General features: G+C 41.6%; 2 protein-coding genes and 1 long non-coding RNA gene across 11 annotated transcripts in view; 1 reads left to right on the top strand and 2 right to left on the bottom strand.

The window, feature by feature from the left end:
• The window catches only part of ASB9 (ankyrin repeat and SOCS box containing 9), a 19775-nt gene extending 7117 nt beyond the window's left edge, over positions 1-12658 (bottom strand). The window contains exons 1-4 of one of the 4 annotated variants that reach the window (XM_083438975.1): positions 12396-12658; positions 8150-8317; positions 2378-2457; positions 246-353 (exon numbers count right to left, since the gene is read on the bottom strand). In XM_083438975.1, the coding sequence (XP_083295101.1) occupies positions 246-353; positions 2378-2457; positions 8150-8243 (282 nt within the window). In that variant the 5' untranslated portion in view covers positions 8244-8317; positions 12396-12658. Of the gene's footprint in view, positions 1-245; positions 354-2377; positions 2458-8149; positions 8318-8438; positions 8632-12395 lie in introns of those variants that run through there. The other 3 variants (XM_083438977.1, XM_083438974.1, XM_083438976.1) reach the window with 3 other exon arrangements.
• LOC310676810 lies at positions 6709-16154 on the top strand. 5 transcript variants are annotated; one of them, XR_014510760.1, is made up of 5 exons: positions 12453-12590; positions 14717-14767; positions 14876-14972; positions 15358-15411; positions 16023-16154. It is a non-coding gene; the product is annotated as an uncharacterized lncRNA (long non-coding RNA). The 5 variants fall into 5 exon arrangements; XR_014510759.1 differs by lacking the exons at positions 12453-12590; positions 14876-14972 and adding an exon at positions 6709-6820 and having other exon boundaries at positions 14717-14833; XR_014510761.1 differs by lacking the exon at positions 14876-14972 and having other exon boundaries at positions 14717-14833.
• ASB11 (ankyrin repeat and SOCS box containing 11) lies at positions 14974-23882 on the bottom strand. 2 transcript variants are annotated; one of them, XM_083438972.1, is made up of 7 exons: positions 23514-23882; positions 20606-20685; positions 19264-19371; positions 18491-18641; positions 17508-17642; positions 16133-16324; positions 14974-15501 (listed from the first exon to the last, which is right to left on the bottom strand). In XM_083438972.1, the coding sequence occupies exons 1-7, from the start codon at positions 23689-23691 to the stop codon at positions 15377-15379; spliced, it is 969 nt and encodes a 322-aa protein (XP_083295098.1). In that variant the 5' UTR covers positions 23692-23882; the 3' UTR covers positions 14974-15376. The 2 variants fall into 2 exon arrangements, with proteins under 2 accessions (XP_083295098.1, XP_083295099.1); XM_083438973.1 differs by lacking the exon at positions 23514-23882 and adding an exon at positions 22059-22303.

Raw genomic sequence — 23882 nt, 5'->3', positions numbered from 1 at the left:
TACTGCAGTCAGTCAGCAGCAACCTTGCACATAGCATATGCAATTCTAGAATATTTATTCTATTCTTAATAGATTGTCCTGGCGGTGATTGGGAAGGATTTTTTCCCAACCACAGATTGGTCAGTGACAATGAGAAAGTAGTGCCGTGGGGGGGGGGTCATCATTGGCATGGCTCACTTTCTTGAGCTATCAGGGTATCTTATTTCTGCATGCACCCAAATCCTAGACATCTTCAAGTTACTCACATTGGCCCCGTGTTTTAACAAGACACTGGCACAGGCAGAATGTCCCCCTAAGCAAGCTTCGTGAAGAGGAGACACACAATCTGCCGTCACAAGATTCACACTACTTCCCTGATTTAAAAAAAGAAAGAAAGGATAATTAGAGGCTGATCCCTGCATTACCACATGAATCTGAAATGTTTTATGTTGCCAGCAGTGCAAGTCCATTCACTACTACTCAGAAGCAAGTCCCATTAATTTAAATTAAATGAGGTAAGTGTTGTGTATAGCATCACAGTCCTAAGCACTGGGCGCACCCTTGGTCTCAGAGACGGTAGCGATTGTTGCTTCAGTTGCGTAAGTCCCACTGACGTGAGGAATGATTGGTTCACTCAAGGGTTATTCTTGATATGCAAACTAACTTCAACAATGTTGCATCTGGAGAATGCAGATGTCTTGCTTCCCTATCTGTCTATTCCCAGTTTCCTTAGAAATTGTAGGGGCCTTTTTGCTAATCCACCATTATTAAAAAACTGAAAATGAGAACATAGGAACACAGGACACTGCCTCAGACCAATGGTCCATTTAGTATTCCAGAAACTGACTGGTAGCTAGTGATGGACAAATCTGAAAGCTTGTTCTCTCATTATATTCGTTTTCCAGATCTTAAATTCAGTGCTCGACATTTCTGCAGCAATGTGGGATTTTATTTATTTTTTAATTCTCACAAAAAACCACCAGCATTTTCATGCAAATTTCTCCTAACAAACACATTTTTATATGCAGTGTCAGCTAATATACATTTCTGTAAGCAATTTCCCCCTAACAGGATGCATTTTATAAATATAGAATTGCACTCTTTCATCTAATACATTCATATTCACATTCTTTGGTTGGAGAACTACATTGCAAAGTTCAGAGACTCTGCACAGCTGTTGTTAATATACTACTGCATTAGTCAGCAGTGCCATTCCCCACACCCATGTTCCTTTTGCAATGCCTATTTACAAGTAAATTCCACTCAGGAAGGTTCATCCCGATGCTAATGACAAGCCTCCTGTTTGCAGTTTCAGCTTGTTGATCTGGGCTCTGATCTAAATAGCCTTTGTAAATTTCCGCAATGTCCATTTCTTTTCCAGAGTGGTGGGGGTGATACCCTCTCATTGTTTTCTCTTTTCTTTTTCAAACAGTAAAATGGCATTATAAAAAGAAATTAAGTTTCAACATTTAAAAATGAGAAAAAGGAAGTGAGTGGACACAGAAAGAAGTGCTCATATAGAAGCATCCGTGTTCACAGAATTGGAAGTGACCTCAAAGGCCATGTAGCCCACCTCCCTGCCAATGCAGCAAACAACTGTCACAGCATCCCTGGTAGATGGCCTTCAGGCCTCCACTAAAAAAAACAACTCTGAACAAAGGAGGATCCACCGCCTTCCAAGGCAGTCTGTTCCAGTACCAGCTAGTGGGGCAGAGTGTCACTCACCTGGCTTCCCAAAACAGGTTGCTACCGATAATCAAGGGTGTGTTGAGGTGGCAGAGAGGTCAGCATGGTTGCAGGAGGAGAAGTGTTGGACTGGCTCTGCTGCTGCATCTGCACCACGCCAGCGTCACCACTGCCTCACCTGCTCTGTTATCGGCAGTGACCTCCACATAGGAAGTCGAGTGAGCAATGCTGCTCCACCTCACCAGCTGCTACTGGTCTGGTCCATTCAATGATATCCTTCCTTTTGCCTTCAATACAACTTTCTTAATGGGATTCATGCATAGTGTTCCTCTTAAGCTATGCTACATGTTTATATATGATTCTTTTTTTCAGCCCACTTAGTAAACATTAACATGTAGCTTCCAGAAAGCTCCCGCTGTCATTAGTGGACTTATGCAAAAACGAGATGGATAATCACCATTCTTCCTACAAAGAACAACTGAAAGGAACTCTTCCCTTTCCAACTCTCAACTCTTGGGGTGCTTTGTTTTTGTTTTTGTTTTGAATAGCTCACAAGACTACCATTTTCTGAAAACATTACATTTTAGTTCTCCTTCAGGTCAACACATATGTCAAACCTTTGCTACCTTACTGCATAAAATGGAGTGTGCCTTCAACAAGAGGCTTAATGAGCAAGGCAAACTCAATGTTTATCTCCCTAATGGTGCGGTACCTGATGGATGAGTTTCTTCAGAGCAAGCAGCCGCCCATGAATGGAAGCATCGTGCAAAGGAGACCAGTCAGAAACAAAATCTGCATTAAGAGGGGAAACAAGGCTTAAGAATGTGATTAAATGAAGTTATCTACTCTTGGTTTGGGGAAAGTAGCTCAGTAAATCCGGCACTGTCTAAAAGGAGTCTTAAAGGTTAAGCGATATCCATGTGTTTAAATGTGATTACTTCATCCTTGCTTCAGTGAGCAAAAGCAATTGTGTTTTATTACCCGACCTGTCAACCTGAACTCAAGGCAATGAACTTCGAGGGAAGACCAAACTGTTGCATGCTAGAGAAACAGATAAAAAGTCAGTTTCAAAACACATCCATTGGCATGTCTTTTCCTTTCTTTTCCTCTTCAATGATGATGCTTGGCTAGTATCCATATATATACTACCTTGATATACGCTCCTTGTTTGCATTACCCAGTAGGCAGAGCAACAGATTATGCCAGGTGTGCCTGCCTATACTGTTTTTACTTCCCTTCCTCTGTTATTTCTCCTGGTTCAGATTTTAGCTGGTAAACTCCACAGAATAAGGACAGCATGCACTTTGATTGTTTAATAACAGCAGCAGCAGCAATTGGTACATTCTGGAATGATTTAGAGACTGATATACCATTCAGAATGTCATCACGAGAGAAGGTCCAGCTGCTGGCAATATATGGTTTTCCGCTCAATTTGATAATAAAGATGTTGCAGTACCTATCTGTGAGAGGAGACTCCTTCTTCTGTTTTGTCACAGATCATTAACCAAACTGCTAAACAAACATAAATCTTCAATAATGGCTCACTGGAAACACAGCTCAGCAAAACAGTGAAACCTGAAAAGGTATCAAAATACCCTCTCAATAACTTGTTCCTTAACTATTTTTTACTCCTTTCCATTTTTTTATCTCATCCATGCCCTCATACTTTTCTTTCAGTTCTGCTCATTCTCATTGACAAGAACTCTTCCAGGCCAATCACATTTATGCTTATATCATTGCAACAACCTCTGAGGTTAGACTGAGGCAAAGTGTCCTGGTTCACATACAATATTAAGCCATGACTTGTTTACCCTAACTGTGGTTTGTTTGAATGTCCAAACCCATCCCGGTAAAATAATAACAGTTTGTTTTCCGCCAAAAAAAACCCATAACTGGTTGTTGACTTATGAACTCTGCCTTGTTTTTACTATGGTTTGGTGTCATGTCTGAACCCAACAGCCTTGCTGAACCATGGTGAGTCTGTTCTCCTCACCCCTGACACTTGTAAAGCTAAAACAGCACAAGACAAGAGTAGCTGGAAAACAAGCCAAAATTTGGAGAAAAGAAGGCATGGCTTGCTTGTTCACTTGTTTGTGACATGACTCATGGTTTGTTGAACAAAGTATGGTTTAGCATTATGTGTAAACACAGCCAGTGACTGGTTCGAAGTAATCAGTGGTGTTCATGGGGAATCTGAACCAAAATCCCAACATTCCAAGAGTAAAGTTGCAATTCTCTACACACTTACCTGGGAGTAAACTCTATTGGACATGCATAGGGTTGCACTGTAGCACTCTACACATTTGAACTACACCATTTCATTGTGATGTGCCTTAATCTGTGACACATTAGTGAGGGGAATTTAGATGAATTGATCTACTGGCCCATACCTAAGTCTTAATTTCCAGCTTTTAGCCACAGACATGAAAAACATCATATGAAAAGTTATTTTTAAAATTATGAATGGTTTAACATTAGAATATAATACCTACAGGATGATCCACTGACGTGGTCCTTAGAGTATATATATCTAGCCACCTGGGTGGTATCACCTGGTGCCAGTTACCAGAGGACTATGTTATTACATGCTATGGGTGTCGGACTTGCTGGCGGTCTATTTTTGATGCATTGCGGTAGGTCCAGGCCACCATCCTCTGCCCTATCCTCAAAGAGAAGTAGATTGCCTCTAGTGAGGATACAGCTCACTTGTTGCATTACCTATACAAGGTAGATGATAAAATCAACAGTATTGCGCAACTGATCAGAATCAGGACAGCATAAATTCTGTGCTTGGAGTACAACTGTTCAAAGGTTTCAATAACGTTTGACTATGTAATAATGACAACCATGAGACCACAGTGGTAACACTAGCTCAGACAAAATCATTGAAACAAAACTTTTATTTTCTAAATGGGAGCTGAACTTGCTTAATTTGGGGGACACTTCTTCCCATTTTGCTGCTGTCACTTGCATATCACAGTTGAATAAGTTGATTAAATTTTGTAAGCCCTGGGCACCTCTTCTTAAGTAGCTACGTCAGCAGTTTGTTTTTAACATCCTGAAAAATAATATGTTATCCTGAACTCAGCACCAATGTCTCTGTGTCTTATCCATGTAAAAATCACCACCTCCCCCATCAGATCAACAGGGAAACTAAAAGGAAAATGCAAACAGAATTACTTGTCTGCCGTGAAGGATTTTCCAAGGTTACAGCCAGCTATGATCCAATCGGTATCTGCAGAACATCATGTAATAGAACCCTCGTGAGAATGTACCCAAGGAAGACCGTAGCTAAGTGGTAGATCACATCATGCCTTGCAAGGTCCCAAATTCAATGTCAGCTAAATGTGCAAGTGCCAAGTGATGGGACAGGCCTCTTCCAGGCGCTCAGAAAACATCCTGCTAGTTAGAGTAGACTGTGACCCTCCAGATATCATTGGACTCCAGCTCCCATCAGCCCCAGCCAGCACAGCCAATGGCCAGGGATGATGGAAGCTGTAGTTCAGCAACATCTGGAAGGCAACAGGTTCCTCACCCGTGGAGTACTGAGTTCTATGGACCAATGGTCCCACTCAGTATGAGGAGGCGTCACATTTTCCATTTCAGAATGTAGGGTGGGATTCTGAATGTTTAAATGTTTCCCTATGCCATAAACTTCCTGCATAAAGAAAGCTTCTACATCAGAGAGAAAGCCTGGCCATAACTCTTCTCTTTGATATGCTAGTTTTTCGTGGACAAGGATGGGTTGTTTTTAGAGTGGGGAGCATTCAGGCTTGTAATTCTCCACCTGCAGGAGAAGGCTGCAATGTATGATTTTCTGAATTCGTTGATCAAATATGTGAAATGAATATACTGGGTGGAGTTGAATGTTGCATGAATGTTCCATCGATGCACTGCTGCCTGCCAGACAGAACGATCTTGTCCTCGCCACCCCCACATGCTGTTCTGACCCTCCCACGCCATTTTATGATTCCCTCTAGGATTTCTGGTGCAACTGTGGAAAACATGATTGCCGCTGCAATTTGTACACCAGTCCCCCGTAAACATAACAGGCAGTGTGGTACAGCAGCCAAACTGTTTGCCTTAAGATGTGAGATAGCCAGGTTCCAATCCTCACTCAGGGAAGCTCCCCTGTTACATTTGCTCCAGGAAAACACCCTGGTTACACTGGACTTCCCTGCAAAAAATGCATGTACTGCAGATGCCACAAGCCATTGTGTATGTGCATCCAGGAATCCTCATTTCCCATACACATGCATGTGGTTGTTTAAAGAGACATGTACATGCCTAGCCGCAATTTGCATATTTGCTGCGTGAAATGCTGATGTTAACACCAGTGTCTCCTGCACTGACTGTAATGCACAGCGTTGCCCTTGGCCATTAAATTCCTTAGTTGGCATTTGGCAAAGTACCCAGTCTTCTCATCCTGTTCTACCTCACATGACTAGATTTTAAAAAAATAAAACTGAGCTTGTAGACAGGGTACAAATGTAATAAATAAAAGTTATATCTAAATTAAGTCTCAGAGAACAGACTTAAAATAATGACAGATGAATTAAAAGGAAAAAAATGTATATTGCTATGGCACTTGGAGATCAAATAAGCAATGTGGATCTCGTTCCTCCACTAAACTGAATATTGAGGGTAACAGAAGTAGGCCCCCATCTACACTATATATTTGAAGCAGGATCATTCTGCTTGAAACAGCCATGGCTTCCCTCAAAGAATCCTGCAAAGTTTAATTTGTTAAGTGTGCTGAGCGTTGTTAGGAGACCCCAATTCCCATCATAGATCCACAGTTCTCAGATTGGCTTAACAGTCAATTCCTGGTCGCGGAAAACTCTGGGAATTGTAGTTCTGTTAGGAGAATTTGGAGGTGGGTCTCATAACGACTCTCTAAACAAACTATAGTTCCCAGGATTCTTCGGGGGAAGCCACTACAGTGGTACCTTGGTTGTCAAACGTAATCCGTTCCGGAAGTCCGTTCGACTCCCAGAACAGTTCGAAAACCAAGGCGCGGCTTCCGATTGGCTGCAGGAGCTTCCATGTCGGACATTCAGCTTCCAAAAAACGTTCACAAACAGGAACACTCACTTCTGGGTTTGCGGCGTTCGGGAGCAGATTTGTTCAGGAGCCAAGCCATTCAACAACCAAGGTACCACTGTACTTGCTTTAAATCTATAGTGCAGGTGGGCCCTACTCTATATGCACATAGTGTCACTTCTGTTTACCAGGATGGGGTTGGGACACAGGTGGAACGGTTGGTGAAGCCAGGGTTGCAGAGTCACTCTGGTAGAACAAATCCAGCAACGCCTCCCGTATACACCTGTACAGTCTCAACCTCACTTCTACCTACCCTAGCCTCACATTGTCCCAGTAAGTAGTAGCAGCAACAACACTTCCCTTGGGAAGGCAGTGACATGGCACTGCTCCACCACGTCAGCTACTCCTGACAGTTACAATATTATAATATATATACAGTGGTGCCCCGCAAGACGAATGCCTTGCAAGACGGAAAACCTGCTAGACGAAAGGGTTTTCCGTTTTTCAATGCGCTTCGCAGGACGAATTTCCCTATGGGCTTGCTTCGCAAGACGAAAATGTCTTGCGAGTTTTGAGATTTTTTTTCGCTCCCCACCCCCTTTTTCTAAGCTGCTAAACCGCTAATAGCCTTTTAGCAGCTAATCCGCTAATCCCTTAAGCCTTTAATAGCCGCTAATAGCTGCTAAACCGCTAATAGCGCTAATCCGCTAAGCCGCTAATAGGGTTGCTTCGCAAGACGAAAAAACCGCTAGACGAACAGACTCGCGGAACGAATTAATTTCGTCTTGCGGGGCACCACTGTATCTTAATAAAAATAGATCTGGTAAAACAGGAATGTTTATAAAGCAAATGTCTATATGGATCTTCAACCCGCATACTTCTAAGCATAAATACACACTCATTCATAGTAGCAGCATGTTCAGCTCACGTGCTGTATCATTAAATCCGTTTTTAAATCAACAACAAAAGCAAATCACCGATTCATCTAACTGCGAAAGAACTATTCTTTATCACAAATGCCAAATGTTCTATATTAAAAAAGAAATGCTAGTGAAAGCGGTTTGCCAGTTATCTTAACTTATTGTATACTTGCTCACATCTGGTGGCAATGGTTCAAAACAAGTCACAAGTTAGACTGATAACGCCTTAACTTTTCCATTCATCTAGGCTTTTTGACTACCTCCCATATGCTTTTAAAATGCTTGTTACATAGATCACTCTGTTATTTTAAGCACTGTGGTGCTTTTCACATTTACATTTGCTTTTTGCTGCAGTTTATTGTTTTTTATTTGCATTGCTAAACTATTCTGAAAGATGGTATAGAAATGTTCTAAAGACATAATTCTGTACATTAACTCTCATCGTGCAGCTATGATCCTTCCACCTCCACTTTGAAACAATCTCTTCCCTTCCCTTTTGTAAAAACAGCATTATTACTTACCTCCCATCAGTAGATTAGGTAGGTATGTTGGATGAGACTGGCTTTCTGATCTCTGGGATATGCAAGCGTTCGCATTTGCCCCTTTCACATCCATTGCGACACTGGACAGTCTGGCTACTGTGATTTCACTTCACAGCTGAGCTCATAAGAGTTCAAATTCCATCTCGCCTGTTAAAAAAAATCCCAAGTTCTATGAGTCATTTATTAAGCAGTGTGTATGCAAGTGAAGAACATTTTGCAGAAGACCAAGGCTTCAGTGCTAGCATCAAGTTTACAGGAACCCAAATACCTGGGCACTCCAGCTTAACAGAACACCTCTTCATTGACTGGGTTAAAAAGTACATGAAGATTTCGGGCACAGAGAACAAAGTGAGGGATGTGGCTGATGTCATATCCTTTCTAGGACCATGTCCAATCAGCGAGTTTGCCTTCTGTTTTTATAAGAAAGGAACTTTTCAGTTGCCAAAAAAACAAGACAGAAAGAGCCAGTTTTACTAGCTCAGCAAACTGTGCCTTCAGGGGATTTATAACAGAGAAAAAAGAGAAAGAGACGAGGGGTTAGCGCTGTCTGCAATGCCTTTATCACAAGGCACAAATTAATTTGTTTTTAGACATACCATCACAGACATTCAAAAAGAGCATGACTACACGCAGAAATGGCAAGCTGAATCCCTTCTGCACAGAAGTTTTTGCACCACATACCACAAGAATATTAAAACCACATGTTTGGAGAGCTGTTTCCAACTGCTCCTTTATACTCCCTATGGCATGAAAAAGCACAGTGTTAGGCAGAGCTTCTTTATTTCATTTTAATAACTTGACCGCAGATGAACTCAAGAAGACACATGATGAAGGGTAAACAAAGCAAAACCCCATTCAGACCAACACGCCAGTTAGAATAACTGTTCTATTCACCCCCACCCCACCCCCCGTCTATCCGTTTCTGTTTAGAGACTTAATATTACACTTGGTAGTTTGCATTTTTTTTTAACCTGAATAGAAACTTATTAACTTAGTGGCCCTTCAAGGAAAAATGGCTGGCAACTCCCCAACTATAATTAAATGAAAACAGAGAGGAGCAACGACCACTCATGAGCCTGGTCTAAGGCTCACTGAGCAAGGGAAAAAGAAGAAGACTGGCATATTATAAGACAGCAGTGACTGCAATGTATGAGGATCCTGTGTTCTTCTTTTGGCAGTTTGTAATTATTATTACTACTATTATTAAAGTACAGAGAAAACCACTTACCCTATGTGGGCAGCGGTGATTCAGATTGGGGTTGGCGGAGAGCTGGGGTGGGTGGGGTGAGGATCACCTGTGGGGCTGGCTGATGTCAGTAATAGCCACGGCTGGACAAGGGGGGGGGGAATTACCCACCAAACTTCTAATTTCAAATGGGCCAATCAGTACCCTAGGGGGGCAGGCAGTGAAATAAGTTGTGGTTTGTTTCCTCATTTGTGGAATGGTTCCTAGTGTGTTGAAGAAACCATGATTAAAAAAAACAAACCAGCGCTTTGTGTTGTGGATAAATAATGAGACAATTAAAAGGTAGAATTCAATAAAAGAATTAGTTATTCAAACACACTGTAGCATCATCTGTTAATTTAAAACTAAGGTAAAAAGGTAAAGGACCCCTGGACGGTTAAGTCCAGTCAAAGGCGACTATGACGTGCGGCGCTCATCTCGCTTTCAGGCTGAGGGAGTCGGCGTTTGTCCACAAACAGCTTTCTGGGTCATATGGCCAGCATGACTAAACTGCTACTGGCTCAATGGAACACCATGACGGAAGCCAGAGCACACAGAAACGTCGTTTACCTTCCTGCTACAGTGGTACCTATTTATCTACTTGCACTGGTGTGCTTTCAAACTGCTAGGTTGGTAGGAGCTGGGGCGGAGCAACGGAAGCTCACTCCATCGTGGGGATTCGAACCACCTACTTTCCGATCAGCAAGCCCTAGGGGCTCTGTGGTTTAGACCACACGCCACCCACATCCCTTAATTTAATTAAATTTTAAAGTACGTTAAATAATTTATACAAATAATAGTATTTATCCCCAACCCACAACTCTGAAATATTTAAGAATATATTTCCCGTTCAAGCTTCCACACACCTGGAAGGGCTTCAGAAATCGTGACTCAGTGCTCTTCTCATTTAGGAACTAAGTACAGCCTATCACAACATCTCTTTTAGGAAAATGTGAACGGACTGAGTAGCATAGGTAGCTCATGCCATTATTCCATTTGTTAGAATAGCTCTTAGCCTCCAGAGTGAAACATCAGCCGTAATCCTACACATTGATGTGTCTGACAGTCTGGTCTTTGACCGCATTTCACATAACTGACAGTAAACTTAAAGTGGGAGAAGGGGCTATACATCAGGATTGAATGATGAGAATTGGCAGAGCAATGTAGGAACAGTTGCATTATGTCTGCTTTCATTATGCTCAAGGTAAAGCTATCCAGTCTTTTCAACAGTGCCTGTTTTTCACTATAAAAAACGGCAAATCAAAGGCAGCTGCGATTTTCCACAATTCAGGTTTTGCTTCTGAACATCATTCCTTCTGATTCTGATATGCAAGTGTAAAGTGCCAGCACTTATGTATGCAAAATGGACCACTCATACACTAGATGAAACTATCAACCGCCTGGTGGAGCCCTTAAGTTTGTAGAAAGAGAAAATATCTGGGGAGGTAACCCTGAAAAGTAGGGGAGTCAAAAACCAGACTAATGAGCCTGCTCAGTTGTCATGGAATGCAAACCAGCTGTCAGAATGGTGGTAAAATGGATGAGGAGGGTAATGGAGTATCCTGGGTACACGCATGGCTGACTGACTGGAATAATGGACAGGAACATTCCACACTACACTACAGTGGTACCTCGGGTTAAGTACTTAATTCATTCCAGAGGTCTGTTCTTAACCTGAAACTGTTCTTAACCTGAAGCACCACTTTAGCTAATGGGGCCTCCTGCTGCTGCCGCGCCACCGGAGCACGATTTCTGTTCTCATCCTGAAGCAAAGTTCTTAACCTGAAGCACTATTTCTGGGTTAGTGGAGTCTGTAACCCAAAGCTTATGTAACCCGAGGTACCACTGTATTCTGTTGCAGGTCCCAATTGTACTACTAAAATACCAGTCTTTAGCCTCACGATATGTATGTATATATAATAGATACATACCATGCCACATTCATTATGGCAGGAAATCCTTGCCCCAGCAACCTACAGCTTTCCAGTTGAAGGATCTAAAACATGAGTGTCGGCTCTGGCCACATAATTGGGCAATGTGATGGTTTCTTTTAGTGCCACTCCCTACATTCAACTGAGCATGTATGTGTCAGGGGAAGGTTTGCAATTGCGATCCCCTTCCTCCTTCCATTTCTACTTAGTATACTTGCACAGAACATGTGAAGAGGATTACAGGTATGTGGAGGGAGGGGCCTTTATAGTGCAGGGACCCCAAAGCAACACCTTGACCCAAACCAGCAGATCATCATTTGGTGACAATGTGGGACAGAGTCTTCTCAGGGACAGCACCGACACCAGACCGGTGCCCTCCCTTGCGCAATTCACGAGGCAGAGACAGTAATATATTCTAAACTCCTCTTAAACACCAGTGGTTGGCCCCAAGTGTTCATTGATTCAGATTCTTGTAACTTTTTCATTCTTTGTTTTGTACACCACTCTGTTTTATTTGAGCTGTTTCAATCTTGTTTTCAGGAAGTTTCACCAAACGCCATTGTTTTAACACAAACCATTTAAAGCACCATTTGTAAATAAATATACACATACGCACTCAAATGGGATTTAGTGAGGGATGCCACCCAGTGTCAAGGTCGTGGCACCCCCTAAATAAAAATTAAGAGCACCCAAATGTAAACATGTCCCAGCATTTTGGACTAAGCTCAGCATAAGATGCTTACTCATTCGTAGACAGGGTGCCAGGAAAGGACTTCAACCTGAAATTCAGTTCTTGACCAAACGGCCTTTACTATGGATCATAAACCAATGAATAAATTAGTCATAGTCGGGCGGGGGGGGGACGACTTCCTTTCAGGTTGATATTACATAAGAAAGTAACACGTGCAGAAACCCCACTTTTGAAAAAGCAAGGTCATGACTAGATAACACACTAATGGAATGGGTGGTCTCAAGCCTGTGGTGGGATGGTAGCTCACCTTTGAAAGGGGTCAAAATGGAAGCCGGAAGATAAAGGCTTCAGATCTTAAGAAAGCTCATGGGATCCTACCTCCTCACACTAGGTCCCCCAGAAACTTCCTTTCCAGCTCCAAGGAGGCAGGGAAGGGGCAGGGAAAGAAGGCAGGAAGGAGATCACGCCAGGCACTTGGGAGCAATATTCTTCATGTTTCCTTTCTTTGCTCTTCCCAGTCTTGTTGCTGCTAGCATGTTGAAAAGACGTGCATGAGGGATCTAGCAGGAGTAGGTAAGATGCCAGGGGATTTCTTGAGATAGAAGTCTTCTCTGAAGGGGCCTACCTGCTGGGCATGGCTGACTAGGGTGGGTCCGGGAGAAGCAAGGCCTTTAATTTAGCAACCACATGATCCTGCAAGTCTTCCCTCCCTCACAGTTCTAGAGCTGGCAGAGACACCGGCTGTTGGAAGGAGCTGGGCTTTCAGATGCTTCTCATACCTTTGCTTCCTTTTGCCTAAGAACCTCAGATTTGATGTCCAAAGCCTCTTAAGACTCATGAATTCATTATGCATTTTGCAGCACCAGTCGATACACATTTCTGGTAAAACAGTTCCCTGTTTTCAAATTCTTTTAGTCATCTGTATGCATACCAAATCCCAACTTTGGGTTTCTTCCAATAAGTGTGTAAGATACAGGTACTGTAGCTCTATAAATAAAGCTGTCAAAACATTTAGAAATTGTTTCAAAAATGTCAAACAGTGGAACACACCCAACCCTTTTGAAAACTTTAGACAGAGAGATATTGACTGTTGCTTAATAGGAAAACCTTTAGACTAGTTTGGTGTTGTTCAGTGACAATTTTTAATGTGTGCTAGTCTGAATAATTTAAGTTATAGAAAATATAAATACTGATTTTTTTAATTAAAAAAGGTTATTCTATTAAAGACTAGGTTTGTTTGTTGTTTGTTTTTAAAGTGACAATGTGCTGTTCAGTGGTCTGTATCAGGCATTTTATAGGACGTTACAGATGACCCCTTAACCTGGCAGGATAAGACAGGCTTACTAAACATGCACACTGTGCTACCGCTTGGTAAATGGTCACATATCCAGCTTACTGACAAATGTTTGGGGATAGGAGAGATAATATTAGAAAGCTGCTATACACATATTTAGAAGCACTTCATGTATTCCAGGCTCAAGGCCTGCCACTGGAAACATTCAGAAACTCAGCCCTGGCTATTTGGCTCTTTTCTTCTCTGAAGATTTCTTGCCATTTCTGGCAGCTAAGAACATAAGAGATGCTCTGCTGAATCAGACCCAAGGCCTGTCTTGTCCAGCATCATATTCTCACAGTGGCCAACCAGATACCCATAGGGTGCTTGCAAGCACAGCACTTACTTCAATTTCCCCCTACAGCATCCTGCTTATTGTTTTGACACTGAGGTCCAGCGTTGAGGGCCTTCTGGCGGTTCCCTCACTGCGAGATGTGAGGTTACAGGGAACCAGGCAGAGGGCCTTCTCAGTAGTGGCACCCACCCTGCGGAACGCCCTCCCATCAGATGTCAAGGCAATAAACAACTATTTTGCTTTTAAAAGACAACTGAAGGCAGCCCTGTTTAGGGAAGTTTTTAATGTCTGATGCTGTATTGTTTTTAATATTCGATTGGAAGCCGCCCCGAGTGGCTGGGGAAATGGAACGGAACCTACTGCTCCAGGACACTTGCATATTTCCCACAGGCATCTGTTTATCCACTGTGAAAACAGGATGCTAGACTAGATGGGTCTTTCGCATTTTCTTATGTCTCAGACAAGTCACCTTGTCACATAACTGGCTCTGAGCAATGCAGCAGTAAACCTGCATTATTGTGCACCTTGTCTAAATAATAGTGAGTTTGTTTGGCACTCAAGTATCATAGAGAATAGTGAACGTGAACTGGCAAAAAGTTTAATATTTGACAAAACGAACTGGTTTTGTGGAAGAGAGAGAAAAACTAGGGCAGCCATATGTCTGGGATTTCAAAGACGGAATTGACATCCAGAGGGAATCGCCGAAAGGTGACGCTTTGTCCTGGTTCTTAAGCAAGTTAATTGAAAAATCACATTTTTATTTGTGTTTTTGTAAAAATAAAGAACAGCACACACACAACCCTCAAACTTAGGGGTTTGTCTAAAAAATGCCCAACAACTTAGGAGTCCTGGTTTCTACTTTTTGGAGTATGTCAACCCTAGCAAAACCGTTTCTGAAATAGATCCACCAAGATTCAAAACGTTCACCTAGTCCCAGAGAGTCCTCCTGTGTGCATTTAAGTAGAGTTAGCTTTTAATGGCAAAAATTACAGGTAATTTTCACAGGCAGAAAGATAACTGTTTTCTATAATGGACTAGATGTTACTGATTCAGCGTCATTTATCTTTTCAGAAACTAAGCAATCAACCATTTCCCGTGAATCCATTTGTTCTGCTTCATACTGTATGTGCCCGTGATAACGCCAACATTAATGGATCCTTTTCCTCCTCTTTTAAAGCAGATGAGAAAGTATGACCTTGTTGTTATACCAGGTGTATTTTCATCTTCTAGGTGTTGGCTAATCCTATTCTGAATTTTAATGGCCTTAAAAAAGGATATGGCAATTGAATTATATTCTCTGCTTATCAAAGAACAAAGTAACTTGCAAGTAAGTTTAGGTGTGTTTAATTAAAATGAAAAACATTTAATGGACTTACTGAACATCTATACCAGTTAAAATGTAAGAATATGGATGTGCTGTGGATGTAGTACAAAGTAGCACTAATACAAAGAGGTACAATAATCCATGAGGAAGGTATGAGAAGAACTCTAGAGCCCATTTTGCTGTGATTACATAGAAACTGCTTCATTTTGGCTAAACATTTGAAAAGCAAACTTTCAACCTCCAGAACAAGCTTTGCACAGAAAATAATGCACAGATGCTCTTTTCAAGCTTCCTATATTATGGTTTTAAACGCCATGTGCCTTTGTTAATTTTCACCCTGGTTTTTATTATATTAAGAGTAAACAATCTTTTTCGTTGGTTCTGTTAGCCTACAAAGAACTGTAAGGTTATCGGAACAAAAGAAAATCTTCAAGTCGTTCAGGTAAGTGTAGTTTGTGGACTAAATAAAGGCATGATCGGCCCAAGCATTTTCGGATACACAATCGGCACAGTTGGGCCAGCCTAGGAGGGCCTGGAGGAAGAGAGAGAAAAAAACAGTAGTATGAATTCAATAATGTCAACTCGGAGATAAGTACAGCATATATCAGTGGGCAGAAATCTAGTATATAAGGAGACTGTGAATCAAGGGTAGGCAAATCCAGGTAAACAGCTAGATAGAAAAAGCACCATCAATTCAAATTTAGATTTTAGCTTCCATTGGAATAATTTGGGAACCTAGATTACACTATATGTTTATCTCACTAAATAATTTTTGAAGCACAATAATACTTAACCTGGGCTTTAGTTAAACCAAAGTAATTTAATAAAATTTTCACTATTCTGTATATAGAAAAAAATGCTACACTCTTGTCTGGTGGCTTCCCATTTCCATTTTTGCTTTACAATTTAATGAGAGCCCCCAAAGTTCTGAAATGTTACAGGCATAGGATTTCCCAGATTTTTATGCACAGGCAAAGCAGATCACTTCCTTTCCCCATCTCCATATATTTCATTTATATAGCCATGATCTAATTGGCTCAAATTCTCTTAAAGTCATTCAAGGACATCCCTGTAACCAATTAACCCCTAAGAACCTCTGTGTACAACAATAAGACCTGACAATTTGCAAGAAGCATGACGGTGACAAATGTCTAAGCCATTACCTTCCCGAAGCAACAGTGCCCGTTCAACAGAGCTATTAGGTGCAGCAAGATCAAGAGCACATTTTAATTCAGAATTTTTACATTTCAAGCTGGCCCCATAGTCTGTTAACAAGTTGACAATTTCTGCACTGGATTTTCTAGCAGCTGCATGAAGTGGTGTGTCCAGTCCCTTACCCAGGTTGACACTAGCTCCTTGGAGAGAATGTATGGAAATGAAAACAAACTAGTTAGCATTACATGGAAAGAAGACAAGAAGATAGCAATGTGAATTTTTATTTCCTCCTTTAATACTTTTTCTTAATGCTGGAATAAATTTCTTCTTTAAAAACTATTTCTATGTCAGCAGCTAGGTTTGTCTGAGGAACAGATAAGAGAAGTAGGGATGGAGTCTGCATTTAAAGGCAAACTTACTTAACTCACTTTCTGAAACAATTTGTGAAACGCAACTATCCTTTGAAATTCAGACTTCTTTGAATTTTGCTGTGCAGTTCTCCAGACAAGCAATGTGCACAAAATGCATTTACTAGGGTAAAATGTGCATAGAAATGCAATTTATTAATGGAAATAACATACCAAAATGCATTCTGTTGGGGAAAATTACTTGCAAAAATGGCATAACATCATCATCATCATCAACAACAACATCTTAGCCCCTGGAACCAAGACTAGCTCCAGCCTCCAAAAGTGGGGTATACTGACCAGTCCTCATTTTCCTTCAGGCAAGGACAATTCTCAAGGTTTGGAGTAATAAATATTATTTAGGGAGATGAGGGAGCATCCCACTGATGCCTGTCCCTCCCAGGCACCAGGGCAGTTGATTTCTTGCAGTCTCCCTAGGCTCGGAGATGTAGCACGACAACAAACTTCCCTCAGCATCTGTATTAGAGACTTGGCCGAGCTACATGTTCTGCTTGCTTCTAGGAAGTGGAAGCTTAGGAACTAGAGGTGATAACAGGCCAAGGTCCGCACAGAATGTTCCAGACTTGCATATATATCTCCCTGTCAGCCATCTGAAGTTTTTTTTTTTTTTTTGAGTTTCAACGCTATTTACAAAGATACAGTAAAAACAACTAAAACATTTTGTTTTAATAGGAGGGGAAATAAGATGGGTTTAAAAACAATACAAAATAAACACCTTTACACCGAGCTGGATAAGCTTGTTGAAACAAAAATGTCTTCAGTGGTTTCTGGAAATTACAAATAGCAGACAGCTGCCGTATCTCAACAGAGGTGCTGTTCCACAGAACAGGAACAGCTGCCCTGAAAGCCTTGCTCCATCTTGCGATGGAGTGGGTTCCTGATAGAGTGTTGGGATGTTTAGGAATGCAGCAGCCCACCAACCCCATCCAAGAAAACCCAACACACGCCAGAGTACCTAGTTCTAAAAGTTTCTTGACACAGTCTGTCCTTTGATTCACGCAGGCCACATACAGTACTGTTCCATGCTGTGGGTTTTCTTGGTCCACATCAACACCATTGGCTAAAAGAATTTCCATACACTCCCTGTGGCCTATGTAAACACAGAGAGGAGAAACCCTTGTTGAACTATAGGGCAGCAAGTGGCCTAGAAACCCTCTAAATGCTCCATAACTAGACATTCCTAAACCCCATTGACCTGAATCCTGCCTCTGAGGAATGATGTGGGATGGACTGCTTAACCATAGCTGTCAACTTTCAGATTTGAAAATAAGGGATCAGCAGCCTCACCTGTCCCTGGGACAGTCTACGGGATATCTAACAATCCGGGATAGCAGCAGGAAGAAGTGAGAAATGGCGCTGGAATAATTGAATTTCCAGCAAAAAAAAAAGGGAATGTTGACAGCTATGTGCTTAACCCTTCCCCCAAAGCCATTTTTCTACTCAAAATCTCCTCCAGCTGCTTCCCTTCCCTTTGTTTATGTATTGTATTTCTTTGTCACACAATCACTGTTTGCCCACCAATTTCCTGCCCAAATTCCACATGCACCTTATTTCTATTTACTTATTTAGAAAGGTTTTGTCCCCATCCTCTTCCTTGCTGAGTTCTACAATGCTTAACACTGTGACTTAGGTGGAAGATGAGGAAGCTGACAGGCAGGATCCTCTCCTGGGCTGGTTGAAGACTGAGGTTGGTGAGGCAGCTTCCAGGGATCCTGAGTCTCCCAGCATCACCAATGAAGCTTAATGCCTCTGGTAACTGTTCATGGCTTTCTACCTGCTCTGCTCATCAACAGTGGCCCGGAACTGGGAGGGCAGAGGGAATAGGCTGGACCCACCTTGTTAGGCAGTCAATTGGAATCTCATTTGGGACCGACAAGCTCTGTAGAGAATCTGACATTCTTGTATCTAGTTAAAATGGTCCCAAACCACTACTGTTACCTCTCTTGACAGCTTCATGAATGGGGGAAGCAAAATGATTCTCCAGTTGCGGCCGGGCACCAAATTCAAGCAGCATATCGACGCTAGGGGCACTGCCACAACGGCAAGCATTAAACAGAGGTGTGATCCCATCTAAAGTGACTGCATTCACCTGCAACACAGAACAAAGACAAGACTGAGGGTGTGGGTGGATGCTGTTAGAGAGTCAAGCACTTCTTGTTAGTGATTTCTTTTTATGGTATTTGTGCCTACTTTTAACTCTTCCATTCTGATTATCTTCTCGGACATTTCCAATAATACAAAATGCACACAGTTCCCCTGTTAGATCCCATTTTGAAGCAGCATCTCTCATACTTAATTCGTTCTGGAGGTCCGTTCTTAACCTGAAACTGTTCTTAACCTGAAGCACCACTTTAGCTAATGGGGCCTCCTGCTGCCGCCGCACTACTGCCGTGCGATTTCTGTTCTCATCCTGAAGCAAAGTTCTTAACCCGAGGTACTATTTCTGGGTTAGCGGAGAGTGTAACCTGAAGCATCTGTAACCTGAAGCATCTGTAACCCGATGTACCACTGTACAAGAAAGCAGAGGTGTAGCTACAGGAGGCTAGCCAGGTTTTTTTGCCCTGGGTGAAGCCTCCAGAGGGGCAATCACTGAAGCTCCCAGCCTCTGTGTGCATACACAAATGCGCGTGGAGGGTGTGCCAAACTGGGTCTTTGACCCTGGTAAAATAAAGCCTCGTTTAACCCCTGCAGGAAGTCGTGGTATTACTCACCCGTGCACCATGTTCCAGTAACACTTTTGCACAAGCAACATGGCCACCCAAGCAAGCCTCGTGAAGAGCAGAAACATGGTCTATTGTAACAATGTTCACGTTGAACCCCTACAGTTGAGAACAAAAGGTATGGATAAGCACTTGCAAAAAAAATAATAATGTATAGCTACAAAGATTTAATATTGGCTTGAAATAATACACCCTTTTCCAGTGGTTAGATTTGTGGTTTGGCAAAATGAAATCTACAAGAGTTCTCCCAGAACAAGCATAGTTTAAGCAATCCAGTTTCTCTAACTGAAGAGAGATTGGATGCAAGAGGTATAAAATATCGGCGTGCTACTTACCTACTTCATGGGGCTCTTGTGAGAATAAAATAGAGGGAACATGTATACCACTCTGCATTACTTCAAGGAAAAGTGAAATAAAAATGCAATTTTAAAAATATTTTTTAAAAACTCTTAACATAGCAACATTACATAGCCTTCTCCATAATATGAACTAATTGATGTGTTCAGTTCCCCTGGAAACAGAATTTTGTGGTGAATCAGTGTGAAGACAGGTAAGGAGAGAATCTGGTAATAAATTGATTAATAAATCACCCATTGTCTCCTTATGGATGCTGAACTGGTGTGAGCATGAGCAAAGTTTGTGAAGAAAAACTGCACTGGGAGAAAAAGAACTATGAACGCAGCTGCTTCTAAAGAATTCATGGTTTTGGACTTCTGCTACACCAATACTTCAGGCTGCAGTCCAGAACTTATCCCTCTCTTGTGTCCTTCCAAAAGATTGACACTTTCACCTCTACAATAAACAGATCTGGAAAAGGAGGTGGATTTTTGTTTCTAAATCTTGGTGAAAACACCCTGGGCAACCTGCAGTCATTGTGTGAATTGGCCCTAAGTTTATTCCCTTTCATGCAATCTTTGCAAGCTCTGCTCAGTTTAATTTTGAATTTGCACACTCAACACTGAATTCATTTGTGTCGTCTGTATGCTTTGTTGTGAATACAGTGGTACCTCTGGTTACATACTTAAGTTGTTCCGGAGGTCCGTTCTTAACCTGAAACTGTTCTTAACCTGAAGCACCACTTTAGCTAATGGGGCCTCGCACTGCCGCGCGATTTCTGTTCTCATCCTGAAGCAAAGTTCTTAACCCGAGGTACTATTTCTGGGTTAGCATAGTCTGTAACCTGAAGCATCTGTAACCCGAGGTACCATTGTAGAATGTTTGGGGTGCAATCCTATACTGACTTAACCTAAGGGCAAGTCTCATTGCTGCTTACTTCTCAGTTGACATGTAGGATTGCATTGTAAAATCAGGGAAGTATATCAGTATTTCTTACCTGTGCTATCAGGGTTTTCAACGAGAGAAGGCGCCCTTGAAAGGCGGCTTCGTGAAGGGGAGATCTGTCTGCCCATGAGCCTAAAATAAGAAATTTACAGAGGTGTAAATACAATTATGCCCTTTTTTATAGAGGAATGTTATCTGGGCATTTCTTGAGGGAAAATGGCATCCTCAAGTTCTCTCCTTTGCTATAACATGCAGGATCATTTTCTGCCCAGAAACCTTAGATAGGTAGTATATAGATTATGATGAAGAGGAAGAGGAAGAAGAAGATGTCGACCATGCTCTGATATCATCACATATGTGTTCCTCCACTCGCCACCATTAGTGGCCCAATGCAAATAATTTTGCTTTAACATGGGGCAAAGAACAGTGTCTGAACTGAGCTTTAGGCCGTTATCTCCCCCACCTTCCGCAAGCCAAATTTAACAAGTAGGTGAGGCTACCCGACTGTCGATTGCCTAACAACATAATGAAATCAAGCCATGTGGGCTGCACAAAAAGCACTTTTCAAAGCACTCTGCACAACCCTGACCACCAGTCAATTGTCATGTCTTGCAAAACCTATTGCAAGACCCCAGTAGAGAGCCCTTTGAAACACTTTGCAATACTCATCAATCAGAAACTGGTGGCCAGACTTCTGTTCCTTCATGCCCCATTTGGAGTCAATAAGAAAGAAGAAAGAGAGAGAACAACCATACTTCTGTTGTGATCTCGTGCATGCATACAGGGCCGTCTTTACCTGGGGGCACAAGGGGTGCCAAATGTTTACTTCTCAATCGGTGGCTGTGAAAAGCAATGGAGCGGAAGTCCCCACCCCTCCTCCGTTGCTCTGTTACTCCATAGCATCAAACAAAAGCAGTTTTTTTCTGCTGTGCCGTTGTTACAGGTGAGCAATCCCCCCCCCCCAAAAAAAGTCAACAACTTTGAGTTCACCCCCCTAAAAAGGGGGCTCTGGGTGGATCTTTGCACCCCAGGGGCGCATATGCTAAAGATGGCCCTGCATGCGTATCTAGCAGTCAAATCCCACTGAGCACAGTGTGGCTTACTTCTGAATAAATAGGTGCACACAGTAAATCCATGTAATTTTTATTGTATATATAGCAGTTGGAGCAGGGGCTCCAGTTACATTAAGCAGAGCCATGCCAGTTTTGTGATTAATTGATATCACCTTCCATTTTCCGTAACTGGGGTTTGGCTCTCTTTGTACTCTTAAGCCATGAAGCTCAAGGGAGCAAATATTGCCTTACCTGCAATGCTGCAAACAAGAGATGCATTAACATACAGAATAGCGCGAAATGTGAGGGTTAAATATAACCATGAAAACAAGAACGGGCCCAGGCTATAAATATCTGTACGTGTCCGTCTTTTAAGTACAAGCTTTCTACATGCAGCTGCCTAATGTATTTGCACAAAGAGAGCTATAGTTTTCTAAGCAATCTAGAACATACCTCCTTGAAACATATGACAAATGTAATTCCCATATGGTACACCTCTTAAGGCTCCAGGTACTGAAGGCATCCCGGAAACGGTATTTTTCATGAAGCTCTGAGGGTAAATGCAACAGCGCTGGACAGCATTACTTTAAAGCTTAGCGGTAGCGGTGTGTAAGTAATCTAATCAAGGTCAGAGTTGGTGGTCAGGTGGTGTTTTGAAAAACGATACTGAGTTTGACAGACTGGTAAAAGGCAACGTGGCAGAGAAAAAGAGCGTAGATAACCAACACCTTTTCATGTGCCCAAAGCTAACCATCTGAATTGTTTTTATTTTATTTTTTAAAGCCTTCAGTGAGGGAAACTGATGTGTTTGAAAATAAACATATGCTACCTTATAGAATTGCAGAGGTAAGTGGGAACTGCAGGCCATAAAATGTAGAGAGATTAATAATATCATTCATAACCATTACTGCTTCTGACAGATTTACTGACTCCGACGGGACAGCTCATTGACAACTTATGTAGCCTAGACGCAAATAAATTATACCTAATAAATATTATAATTGGATCATTTACAGAGCATTTTGTCTCCATGACTGATATTTGAAAAGCCACATTGTTGCAACTGTGTATTTAAAAGCAGTTTTTTTCTCCTGTTCATGTTTGACACTGCAGATTAAAATTAGTACTATACACAACTGTTTGTATTTGCAAGGCTATGAGAATGCCTAGGAAATAAGCCGGAGATAATTGAAGATTTTTGCTAAATGATGTTAAAACCCCCTATCCCTTCCCTGCATTCTCCATCGTTTTATTGCCATGGATGAATCATAAGTAGCCAGGACTGAGATGAACCCAGAAGGACATAAAGTCAACACATCTGGCCAGCGACCCAAGCCTAACATTTTGTGATTCATTCACATATAGTAAAGTTGTAAACTTGCCACCCTGCTTGGCAGAGAAAGCAGGAACAATCCAGTTTCATCCCTCCAATAAAAGCGAGCCAAGCCACGTGCAACTGCTGTTCAAGCAGACATTTCACTCTCCCAGCAAGTGTCTATATTTAAGAAAAGGCATATTCTAAATCTTTTGCATTGTTGTATGCATAATGATGCAACAGACCCACAATAAGACTGCATTAAATAAATACCGAAATAGTTTAAATAGCAGCATTGCAGAATTCTGGCTTTTAAAATGATAACAACAATAAAAAGAAAACCTTATTTCCTATAACAAAAGTAAATATTACCTTATATTGAAGCACATTGGTTTTCCCTGCGAATCTTTAATTCTTCATCCTAGACATATTCCTTCTAGCTTATGCTTGTATTAACAAAATTATACACATATTTATATTTCCACCCAGCTTGATTACAATGCAGTCATGAGTACCAATTTTTGACAATTTCAGTGATTTATTTATTTTTTAGATCAGTTAGGTTTTTTAAACATTTATCTCTACAATTTTACCTGGGGCTATTCCATAGATCTCTTCTGCTATCCTTGCAGCCTCTTTCCTGTTCCCTTTCACAATATAGAAATGGGTCAGTAAAGCCAAAGATATTTTGATTAAGAGCTTGAAACAAAACAAAGCAAAGATTGCAAAATAAATGTTATTGAAAGCATAGAGTATCGTACTGCCTTCCATTTTGTTTTGCCCTTTGTATAACTTCACAGGCCTCCTAAGTTACATTCACTATTATTGGTATCATATGACATCTATTTTAAACTCTCCGGCCGCTGATGTTCCTCTGTTACCAAAAATACACCCTGTTTTTGTCCCAAGCAAGCTATTGATATTAAATAACAATGCTTAGGATTAAAAAAAGCTTAATGCTT

The sequence above is a fragment of the Podarcis tiliguerta genome (genome assembly GCF_965153285.1).
Source record: "Podarcis tiliguerta genome assembly, chromosome: 4".
NCBI lineage: Eukaryota > Metazoa > Chordata > Lepidosauria > Squamata > Lacertidae > Podarcis > Podarcis tiliguerta.
This window is presented reverse-complemented; position numbering and strand designations above follow the sequence as displayed.

Coding starts and splice junctions, on each gene's coding strand:
- ASB11 (XM_083438972.1), bottom strand. CDS start 23,691: ATGGAAGGCAGTACGATACTCTATGCTTTCAATAACATTTATTTTGCA. Junction 20,686..23,513: donor GATCTATGGAATAGCCCCAG/GTAAAATTGTAG, acceptor TTCTTATTTTAG/GCTCATGGGCAGACAGATCT. Junction 19,372..20,605: donor TGAAAACCCTGATAGCACAG/GTAAGAAATACT, acceptor TCTCAACTGTAG/GGGTTCAACGTGAACATTGT.